The sequence below is a fragment of the Bombus vancouverensis genome, chromosome 8 (genome assembly GCF_051014615.1).
Source record: "Bombus vancouverensis nearcticus chromosome 8, iyBomVanc1_principal, whole genome shotgun sequence".
In the NCBI taxonomy this organism is placed as follows: domain Eukaryota; kingdom Metazoa; phylum Arthropoda; class Insecta; order Hymenoptera; family Apidae; genus Bombus; species Bombus vancouverensis.
The window spans coordinates 6,223,339-6,235,470 of NC_134918.1; the positions used below are offsets into that span (position 1 = coordinate 6,223,339).

The window sequence follows — 12,132 nt, forward strand, 5'->3', positions numbered from 1 at the left end:
TCCGCTGTTAAGGCGCACGTTGTACTCGTAGGTGTCGTATCATTTTCCGCAAACAAGTTCGCTCGTTCCAATATTTTAAACTCGTATCTTACAATGAAAGTCTCCTTATCCAGCTCTATTCACTTCTCGTTATTATTTAATAACCACGAAACGTGGGCAGCCACGCTCGTACGCGTAACTCAAGTAGTCGCTTGAGACGCGTAGGTTTCGTAGTATGTATTTCCTTCTTCCTAAACAAAATAGCATATTAAACGAAGTCTCCGCACGAAACGCTTGTTGTATGAATATTTAAACAGAAACGATGCTTCCTACGCTTCGAATCTCGACGATCGTCGCCGGAAACCACGCTCGCTTTTATCGGCTTCTTGAGAATTTCTTCACGATGATTTCGTGGATTGTTTTTATTCGTGTACGAAATTCGTTGTTCCAGACGTTGATAAGAACGTTAGGTCTTTAATCTTGCCCTGATCTTCGAGTTTTCACGTTCCAATTTTGTTCTTGCCTCAGCGAATAAAAAAGGCTTTCAATATTTTGAAAAATGCTCAATGCAAGCGGTTTGAACGTCTGAATATTTAAAAATTTGAATACTCGGATATTTTTTAATCGAAGTACACGAAAATTAAAATATTTGGAGATTCGGAAGTTTGTACAAGTTTGATAACTTGTAATTTGGATACTTGGAAATTTGAATATTCAGAAATCCGAGTATTTGAAGACAGTGGAAATTTAAATATTGGGAAAGTTGAGACTTTGTAGATATAGACATTTGAAAATTCAACATGTTAAGAATTTCAAAGTTTGAAAATTGAAGAATTCAGAGATCTGAAGATTTCAAAATTCGAAGATTTATAAATCATTGAATGAACGATCAATGGCAGAATAATGCTACCACCACGAGAGGACGCGATTCGGTCAGGTATATTCAAGCGTAGCTGCGACCACCTTTTCCGTCCGCTATACTTTTTCGTGTCCAGGCTCTCGTAGGCCCCGTTCCTTTGTGTGTTGGTGACACAGGGTCCAATCGTATCTTGTACATCGGGGCCTGGATACGTAGAACTGGCTTTTGTCCCAGTACTCGTAGTACGGGTCTCTCGTATTCTCGTACGATTCACGTACACCTTCAAGACCACACGGAACCGTTCCTCGTGACTGGAGTAGTTCTACGAGAGGAGCGGTGGACCGCAGGCAGGGGCGTACGGAGTAATTTCAACGCGTGGTCGTGTAGAAGCTGGAGCACAGAGCTTGCTCTCTCATGCAAATAAACTGCCTGACCCAACGGGGCGAGTCGTCTCCTTTTTTGCACGTCTGTGTCGTTATCTAGAACTAAATGTCATATTACATTTGCATAAATGTTGCAAGCAAACTGTTCAGATTTTCTTAAACATATAGTAATTTTAGATTATGAACGTATGAACATTTGATAGGTCGATATTCTGCCTTGTTCAGAGAGTTACGAAGTTTTTGCGTTAATAATATTAGAGTTTGTTATTTGGACATAGAAATGGAGGAATAGGAATAAAACTTAAAGGAACATAACGATGATAATTCTCAACGTGATGGCCTCTTTTTCTTTGGTTAGGATTACGGGCTATTAAGTCTTTTTTTTTTTTGTACTTCAAGTATGTCGAAGTGGATAATGGTAATGTAGTTTAAAAATTCTTGGAAGAACAGGTACTCTTTGATAGTATAGTTCATGTTGGTCAGAATAGTTGTTTTAGAGATTTATAAAGGGGATTACTTAATTGTCCAAGAGCTGGATTTATTTGTTCTTTGCACGTGTAGGTTACGTGTGGTAGATAAGGAATTGTGTCAGCGTGTTTTATGTGCTTTGATAACAACGCCTCGGTGATTAGAACTTTCTCCGATGATGTAATTCTTCAGGTTTAGTTTAAGTTACCTAAATCGTACGCGTTTGCCAAGAATCACTTCGCTGCTACATTTCCTTGGTGAATAATTAGATTGCTTTTCATTTTTGTAAAATTTATACTCAGTATATTTTCTATTTAGTATACCAGTTAGACAAAGCGTATTTGCTTGAATTTTTAAAAATTAGCTTGATTCTGTCTGTGTTTTAGAGCTCATCCTTTAATCTAACCTTCGCGGCAACACCTGTTTCCAACCCCCTTTTTAAACATATGTCCTGGCCCTAGAATAGTCTTCGATAAGAATCATCGTTGTACAGACACAGGTTACTACAAAATTTTATTACAAATTCACTCTCCCTTTATCAACTTTTTTCTTTGACAAAACAATTTTGCTATCTGCTTTTCGCATTCTGAAAACTTCGATTAAGTGAAATGCCAATAAAACACAGTGAGAGATAATAATTCTTTGCTTATTCAACGCAAATTTAAACAAACCCAAACTTAAATAATCCCCGAATTCAACACCAACTTATCTATTCAAAATTCTATCAAACTCTCTAAAATCCTTCTTTCATCCAATTAAAAATCTTCCGATCTTTAAACCAATTCAGAAACTAAATAATTTAAAACGGATACGTGAAAACTATTGTCAATAGTTCCTCGATCCGGAAGTCTGCCAAAATCTTTAAAATATTTCACATAGCAAACAAAAAAGAGCAAAAATACTTTGAATAAAAGTTATCCAGTCATCGAATCATCTTTTACAAAATTTTTTAATAATCAAACTATCACTCGAACAATTCCACCAAATTTTCCAAAATCTCTTGCCGAAATAATAATTACGAAAGGAATCGTTCAAACAAGAATTGTCGAATCATCGAACCATCTCTCGAAAGGAGCACAAATCTGAAGAAATGAGGCCACTGAAGAGCCTCAGGAATACAGTCCTGGTTGGGCCGGCGGTCGGCCAGGTTGGTGAACGTAGGACAGCTAACCAGGTGACGTCATTGGCTTCTCGGATCTATGTAGGGCCCGTGTCGTCGGTAGGGGAAAGAAGAGGGGCCAGCGTGGCGAGAAACAAGAGGAAGAAAGACGAAACGAAGGGTGGGAGTTGTTCTCCGGCACAGTGTGAGCCGTTGCTTTCAGGTATGAGCGCACGGCGCCGCGTGCAGGTAGTCTCGTGTTCGTCCTCCACGTTTCTCGACGCGATCGAACCTTTCCGCCCGATTCAACACGATTCCTCGGTCTTTAACGTCAACCCTCGCGATATCCAAATGTATATTCCATATTCCATATATATTCCATATACTCCATATACTGAAAACATCGAATAGAAGAGTGTTGAAGCGTCAAACGGTGGTATTGTGCTTTCTTCGTATCGCGGGCTGTTTCGGCTACTTTCTTCAATGAAGTATAAAGACGAAGTTTCAACGCGTGAAAGACTGGCGAATCTAAGAATCTAAAAATCCATTGCATGGAAGAGCGTTGTTGCGTGGAATGTTGATACCGTGCGTTCATCCTATCGCGAGGTTGCTTCGGATACTCCTCGATGAAGGATAAAAACGAAGTTTCAACGTGCAAAAGACTATTGAATTTAAAGAAACGTCTTCGGAGAAGTTGATGTTATTGTATGGATCTTTGTAATGGCAGAGTGGATGTTTTGTGGAAGTTGGCGAAGGAACAAGTTACCGTTGATCGTGGTTTCATAGTGTTTACGTGAGCTGAGTCGGCTGCATTTTAACGGAGGCAGCTATTTTTCTGTGGTTTGACGAAGGAAACGCTGGAGATCTCTTGAATAAGTAGCTTGATCGCTGCCAAGCGCGTCTTAGATTGTTTAGAGCGAGGCTGATGCGTCGCAGCTAAGAGACAGTAGGATTGAAACGTTAACCGTGAAACTGGCTTTTTAAAATCTCTCCTGGACTTTGTACGTCAATTTATGAATCTTTTATAAAGATTGTAAAGCGAAATTGACGTGGACGAAGCGTTCAATGAATAATCTACCACTTCTCTAATTTCTATTAAAGAGAATTTGTATCTGAAAAAAGATGTAGATTGCCCTTTGTGTTTAAAGAAGATCGACAGACAAATATCTAATACGTTAATAATTATTCTCAAGAATTTGTGAATCTGAGATTATTAATCGATTTATAGACGTTTACCATCGTTCCTAAGTTTCATCAAGGGGCATTTACATTTGAAGAGAACATAAACAGTTGGATACTTAATACAGGTTTTTCTTATGAATCTATGAATTCTCGAGTGTCGATCGAGACGTGCCAGCGAGAATTTTAAAGAAACCATGTCGGGGAAGGAACGGAGCACGTGGCACGCTGAAGTGGAACGAACGAATCGGGGGAGAGACGCAACGAGTCGTTAACGCCCGGAAGAGAGGTTTCCTACCGAGTCAGGTAGAATATTCTAAAACGCTTCCTCGTTATTACGAATACAATACTCGATGATTTTCTGTATTCAATTAGAAAAAAATGCAAAATTATTAAACATCGTATTATCGTGAGCGGAGAAACAGTTTTATCAAAGAGAATCTACCACGCTCCCTCGAAGAATATTTATCTTGGAAGAAAAGTTCCCAAGCTAAAGGGGAAAGAAGCTATGCGGGATTTATTCAGAGTGTGAAAGACCACTAAGCTTCGTAGATCGAAGCGGTGACTTCACTTGCCAAACGAGTTTATGTTTTTAATCGAGTCTACGACTCGTCTGGCAACGGGTTCTCCCTCGGTACATCCGGCATGCAATTGCTGGATACGAATCCTCCTTGGGTATTCGCGGAGGATCATCTACCGGGCTCCCTTTCACGACGTGGCCACCTATTTCCCGTCTGTAAACGCGTTTCTTTCTTGCCTTTCCTTCCGTAAAAAAGCACCAGCCTCGTGCCATTCAGCGACTACGGATGTTCTCGTCAATATCGTATCCGATAATTGAAATATCGCTTGATACATTGGCCCACACGTAGCAGAAGGTTAAATCGTTCCAAATTTTGCAGCAAGAACATTGATTTATAGGATGATACTAAATTGAGAGCTACTAGCGAAGAGTAGCGTCGAGAATAGCCGAGAAGTGGAAGTTTTGATTAAGTTTTCCCGAAATTATTCTTAATTTATGGAACGATGCTAAAGTAAGAAATATCAGGGAAAGTAAAATAGTACTCGAAATATCTGAAAAAGGTAGAGAATTAATAATTGAATTACTCGAAACGTCGCAGTAAGTCATTTTTAATTGAGAGACGCTGAAGAAGCTAAAATAGTATTAAAAGTATCTGAAGAATAAAAAATATAATTAAGTTGTATCAAATCGATTTTAATTTAAATATATCAATTTATAAAATAGGAAATACTAAAAAGATTAAGATAGTACCCACCATAAGTGGAAATCTTGATGAAATTGAGCGAAAAATTGCAGTAAGTCGATATTAAACTAAAGATTACTAAAGAAGATTACTAAAATGATATCAAGAATATTTAAAAAGTGTGAGTTTTAATGAAACTTGGATTTTATTTTCAACATGAAACTTTTATATATATCTTGTGTTGCTGTAAACTATAATAACATTAGAAGAGAGGTAGAAAGTCAAAGTCAATAGGAAGAATTACAAGGTGTTATTGGAATCGAGAGGAAAAAAGGGATCGACGAGGGACACAAAAGGAAGAGAAGGTCCTGCGTGGCAAGTGCAACGAGCGGATTAAGCGGACTAACGAATCGCGCGTGTAGACACTGCAAACAGAACTATCTCTCCGAGAGAGGATCAGAGAGAGGAACTCGGCAGAGTGAGAATTTGTATTTGCTCGTGACCAGTCGTAGAGGCATGACACTCGGCCCGAACGTCGCTCTTATCTCGATTTTCAAACGCAATTTCGCGCTGGGTGTGTTTCCACCGTTACGTGATTCCGTGTGCTTTGCGAACTCTAGAAGAATTTCGTTGACTGTGCGTTGAGTTTCAGCAAAAATTTTTACCAGAGACAATCGTATAGGTTTTGTTGGCAGAAAAACAACTTTTTTAATTTCGATATACCTTGAAGATTCATTATTTATACGACACATACGATAATTAGAGAGAATTATTTTCTGAATTTTATTCTTAGAAATGATTTTTGTCAGAATTACTGTGAGAAACGTAGTTGCTTATTCTGAACGTTGTAGAAGAAGATAATAATTGAAAAGCAATTTAAAAAACTGTATGAATGGAATAAAAATGAGAAGTGACTAAATGAGAAAAACAAATTACTATTAAATGTTTGAACGAATAGCAATTTAAAGAACGTATAATATATTCGACTAAAGAATGCGTGAACATTCTAAAGAAGTGACTAAAGAAAATAGACTTAGTAAATTTTTAAAAAGGTGATTTTAAAATGAAACGACGAAGATCACGTTTCGTTTTGCGGACTGATCATCGCAGAAGAAAGTATAATTAATCTCAAAGGATTTCTGGAAGAATATCGAAACGAGGGTGCTCTTTGAGCATCGTTTAGTAAAAGATGAGACGAGTAGACTCGAAACGATTTTGAGAGGTGACGTTTTAAGATGAAACGGAGACACTTGTAGTCAGTTTCTGCGGTCGAGAGATATTGCGGAAGAAAATGTTGAAGTGGATAAAAGTTCGCCAGGACGCGTCGGCGACGCCGACGTCGCTCGATCACGAAAAGAAAGACGAGGTAGTGGCAAAGGTCGAAGTTGAAGAAGCAGCGAAAGAAGAGGAGGAAGACAGTGGAATGGAAAGGGAGGATACGCCATCCAACATCGAGTTGAACGATCTACGAAAAGTATGCTAAATCGTATAATTAACGTAACATTTCCTTGAAAGATCCCGTACATTATTTTGTCACCACTTCTTGGAAAAAACTAAAATTGGCTTCAACTTTTATCCTGTTGATAGCTGCAGATCAAAATATGCAAATTTATAAACTTCTTTGTTAAGATAAATCATACAAATTTTTGATTTTCTCACAATTCTCTTGCGTTTCCTTATGATCGTTATTTTCTTAATGCATCGTCGATTTGTCAGAAGGATGACACAACTAGGAGATGTAAATTTCTGAAGAATTCGATTTGAAATAGAAAGTTGGAAATAGAAAAAGATTAATAACTCAGTCATCTAGTCATGAAAAAATTCTCTTTGTTTTAAATTATCACTCTTTCATCGCACCAACGACACAGATACATATTCTGGAAATGTTGTCACGTAACTTAGGTCTGGATCTGTCAATATTTTTTGTACCTTCTTAAAGAAAGTTAATGGACACGTCTTTTTTTCTTTAAAATGCATTAAGACTGGCAAGATAAGAATTAGTGGTTCTGTGCACGGAAGCATTCGAAGCAATACACATGGCTCCTCTTTAAAATGTCGTTAGCGTTCGATTTCTTGTGCTCCTAGCACTTGAACAGATTTCCCATACCATTCACAATTCTGTCTTCTTTCGTCAAGATTCGATGTAGAGATTGGGCAATGTCTAACTGAAATATTTAAAATGGGATAATCAGTAAACCTCAACTCGTAAGAATTTTCAACTCAAAAGGGAGCATTTATTTATTTCTACTTTTGATACAATAATTCTTTAAACGCAGTATTAAATACGAATGCCATCTTTTCATAAAATTAAACGAACAACTTCTTCATCGATAATTTCTTTCAAATCGGACTCAAAATAACTTTCAACATTCTTCCACTCGTACTCTTATGAACTTCAATTGAAACAACTTTCAAGTGTCAAAAAGCACATCAAATGAAACTAGTGTGCCATTTTCCTGTAAATCAAGCTCGCATTGGATCTCTATTAATTATACTCATCAATAGTTGCTTTGAAATTGCATCAGAAAGAATTTTCAATATTCTTTCATTCCCATAGCTATAAATCACAATTAAACCAACTTTCAAGTGTCACAAAGCACTCCGAACGAAATTAGTCCATTGATTTCCTATAAGTCAATCTCTAACAACTCGTTTTCACCAGACTATGCGATCAATCACAATTAAAACAATTTTCAGATATCGAGAAATACAGGGAATGAAATTAGTCCATCTATTTGCTATAAATCAAATTTACGTGATAAATCTTAGAACAGTGTCGCTTTCATTGATCGATTTCACTGACGCGGCAAAGTAGTTTCAGCGAGCGGGCTAGTTTTTTTTCGACGTACCAGACTAACAGGTAACCTGCTTCCAACAGGTACGATACCTTTGTCGATGCACGTGGTGGACGTCCAGACAGACTATCGTCGTCTTTATGTCGACCAAAGTAAGCAGAGTCGTACCATATCTGTCACTTCCATTACCGCCGTCTTCCTCTCGCGGCACTCGATACTCATTGAACGACTTTCATTGAAAAATTTCACCAGGCATTTGCGGTTCTTTGGGTTTGACGATAGCGCGTGCATCGAGTTTCCTTGGGGCGAGTAGGAGTGACAGTTAAAGGACAAGGTTTGCTTTCTCCTGATTAATAACTAGTTTTGTGCCGGATCTTGGATAGTTAATATCTTGAACCACAATAGTAGATTTCATTGGAACTCGATTTTCTATAAGATTTCTATGATGATGATTGGGTTTCTATCATGTATTGAAAGTATATTAAAGATTCCTTATTTCTATATTTGTAACCATTTTTGGTTGATATAGTTGTAATAATTCATACTAATGGATGTTAGTCGTTGTAACAATTATTCGATCTTTAGTAGATAGTGGGAAGAACAGGGGAGGAAATTCTGGGAAATAGAATGTTGATTACGTTCTTGTTTCTATTATCAACTAGGTGCAATAGAATTGAAATGAAATAACTACATAAATCTAAGTAACAGAATCATTGGTTTGCTGGTATGTAGTGGACCGATTCAAAGATTAGAAGAATTAAAGTAAAATTTATTAGACAAAAAGCCTAATGTATATATCAAATTGTTTCTTGTGAAGTAAAAGAAAGATATAAAGATTAAATTCTGCTATTTTTGTGAATTAAGCTTACAAAATATTTTTACAAAATCTATAGATGCATTTTCTTAATTTTCATTTCAATTAATACAACACATCAAGATCGTAACACTTTTTATCCAATTTATAAATATATTTATCTTCGTACTTCGTAATGAGACGTACTTTACGATTCATGCTATTACATATCAGATATCGTTTTCCATCTGAAACCAAATGATCGATCGGCCGATCGATCACAAACATCCCTCACAAAGAATCTTACGCTACGCAGCTATTACACGGTTGCGTAGCGCTGTTTGCTTTTTTGTTTTTTTCCTTTCGTTAACATTTTTCTCGTCGTTGCGTCTGGAAGTGCTGCACGCGTTGAGCAAGCAGCCCGAAGCGGTGCGTACTGCCAACTTTCTACGTATGACCACCAATCGGTCGAGGATTAGTTACGAAACTAACTCGTTTGCCATAGTCTCGCGCGAAATCGCCATTTATTCGCGGTATTTTTGCACAATCTTTCAGAGACCACATCTTTGGATACGCAACACATACACGACAAAAAAGGCGATTAACATATTCAGCGCTAAAACATTTTTCGTAACGTACTTACTGACGCGTCTAGAGAAAAAGCTTCGTTTACTAATATGAGAATCTTTTTACCGCGTATTTATAAAATTTATATCACATGTGGCATAGAAATGACTTGTGTATCGGAATCTGGAAATTTCTGTTGCTACGTTTTAAGATAATGAAAAAAGTGGCAAGATATGGTGTAGTATGCCATAATGTTACGTTAAATAAGAAACTACCCGAATTTATTAAAATTCGAATATTCAACGTTTCGAAATTTTTGTTTCCACGATATTTCTCGAAACACGAGCGAACGCACAATGCAACATTGCACTCACAATTTAACACGATCATTTGCAATTTACAACATTTTTAAGAAATGTCATTTCTTTATCAAGATTAATAAATAAGCGGTATTAAGTCTGAAAGTCGTGAAGAAACGATAACAAGTAAATACATAATAAATTTCTAGCGAATTTAAATGTTCAGAAATTTATAGAATGCATGTAACATGCAAAAGTAGATGAGATATCCAAAGTAAAATATCTAGAAATCTAAACGAGTCTTCATTTAGTTCGTATAAGTTTCTTTAGCTGCATTCATGAAAATACGAATTTGCATAAACGTTCTTAGTCCATAAACAACTATGTACTCCTACTTATACTCTATTTGGCTTGCACGCGTTCAATCGTATATACCCAAGCATAGTGTGGAAAAGAGTTCGCCAAAATTGGCAATTGATGACTCTCTATGACCGAAGACGTTCGCAGCGAACGTTTCGAAATTCGGTTCTAGCTCGTTCCTTCATTCATGTCGAGGTGATATGCTGATTAGGGTAAAGAAACGGATCGCTCGTACGATCGTTTAAAAGTACGAGGATTTCGTTCAGGTTGCCGATCTGATTTACATACACGGGATTTGCATACGTTTACGTAACGGGAAATTGAGAGTGCGTGGGCGTTATGAGTTTCCTTTTACATTCGCCATTCGGGACTTGATGCACAGTGGAACAACTTGGTGCTGTACTTTCGTCAATTCTGCGTTTGCTCATGATACTTGTGACGTATTTTGCTGGTGAAACAGTAACGTTGCGTTGAACGTAATATAGTATTTGACAGTACAAAGTGGTGGCGTGAATTAATATTTGTACAATGTATTTGTATTGTGTTTTCTGCGTGGCAATAGAATTATTCTCGTGAGGTAAAGTATTTGTATAATATGTCATATATTCTCTGTGATAATAGAATTATTTTTTTAAGGCAGAGTGTAAAATTGATTAGAATTTGCCTATAGAACTGTATAGAACTGTATAGAATTTGTTATTTTTCTCGCAGCAATTTTAAACTTCCTGTCCTGTTGCAAGGGCATATTTCAATATTATTCAGGATATTTAAGAAAGTAAATTAAGATTTGTATTGAAGCATCTTTCTAATTAGGATTCACAACCGTATATATTTTGATATACGGACATTTGAAAAACAACATTGATCGATTGCGTGTCATTAGAATATTTTAGAACATGTTGTTTGGGTAATTAATCGACATAGTCTGTTTGAATAATTGAATACAGTCAATTGACGCATACGAATGTTCCGTGAAGTTGTATGAAACTTAAGGTACAGGGAAGAAAGAAAGGCGAGGAGAACCTGTCGCCAAAACGAAGCTACTTTAGTATGGAAATTTGTGGTCCGAATTCATGAATAATAATAAATGACTTGAAAAAATGAGTCTTTTATATGGCTACCAAAAAGCGGAAAATTTATTTCTTTGACGGGGCCTACTTTACCCACGAACAGTTTATCTCTTTCCTTAAAAAATTATTTTGAACTCGAACGATTAAGTATTATTTTTAACTCTCGTTTGTAAAAGATAAATCGCATTGGATAACAAACGGATGTTAAAATGTTAATTTTATGCACATAATAATTTTATACAGATTTCAATTTTTTATCATAATCAGTCTTGCAATTCAGACCCTAAAGTATCAATTTGCATAAAATTTATGCACTGTTCGCACAGTCGCGATATCAATTTTATAAATAACGTTGCACAACGTTGCCTATACTTTTATGACATTTGTGCCGTAATTGTTATCCGATGCTGCAGGGCAAAAGTTTCATACGATATTGCACAATATTTCTTCATGCCTTCTGGCCAGTGCATCTTCTGCATCGGTAACGCGATACGTGTGTCCTACAAACAGAGATATTTACACAGTCTTCGCGACACATGCCAGGCTCTTTGCTACTGTTCATGTCCTATTCTGTCCACGAAGCGACTGGTCTCTTGTCTCGAACGTTCTTATTCATCAGAATGTTCCATCGTTTAACGCCATGTCACCAGAGAATTGAATACTCGAGTTAATGGTAGTGAAACTCTTCGTCATATAATATGTTGAAATACTTACAGTCTAAAGGAGAACGTCTCTTGGTTTAATTTAAAGAAATTATGTAGTGTAACACTTTAGTCAAGCGATCACGTTACTCATCATCTAGGCTCTCTTTGGTAATTTTTTATTTATTTTTCACTTGTAGGTCTTTTCCAATACCCATATGCAACAATTTATTAGTAACATACAAGTAATTACATCATAGACTTGCTCGGATGTGCACATTCGTCTCAATTAAGCTTTTCAATTATCGTATCATCACATCAACAAGCATTCGCCAAGCGAACAAAATTTAAGTACATTTAACAATAACATCACAATGAACAATAAAATACACAAACAGATGCATTATATAAACGATGATACAAATGGCACATTTATTA

At 36.7% G+C, this 12,132-nt stretch overlaps 1 protein-coding gene across 4 annotated transcripts in view; it reads left to right on the forward strand.

Moving 5' to 3' along the window:
- The window catches only part of ec (ubiquitin specific peptidase echinus), a 124,578-nt gene that overhangs the window by 94,578 nt on the left and 17,868 nt on the right, over window positions 1-12,132 (forward strand). The window contains exon 1 of one of the 4 annotated variants that reach the window (XM_033347934.2): window positions 3,008-6,643. The exons of the other annotated variants lie outside the window; for them this stretch is intronic. Within the exon in view, the coding sequence (XP_033203825.1) occupies window positions 6,461-6,643 (183 nt within the window). The 5' untranslated portion in view covers window positions 3,008-6,460. Of the gene's footprint in view, window positions 1-3,007; window positions 6,644-12,132 lie in introns of those variants that run through there. 4 annotated transcript variants of the gene reach the window in all.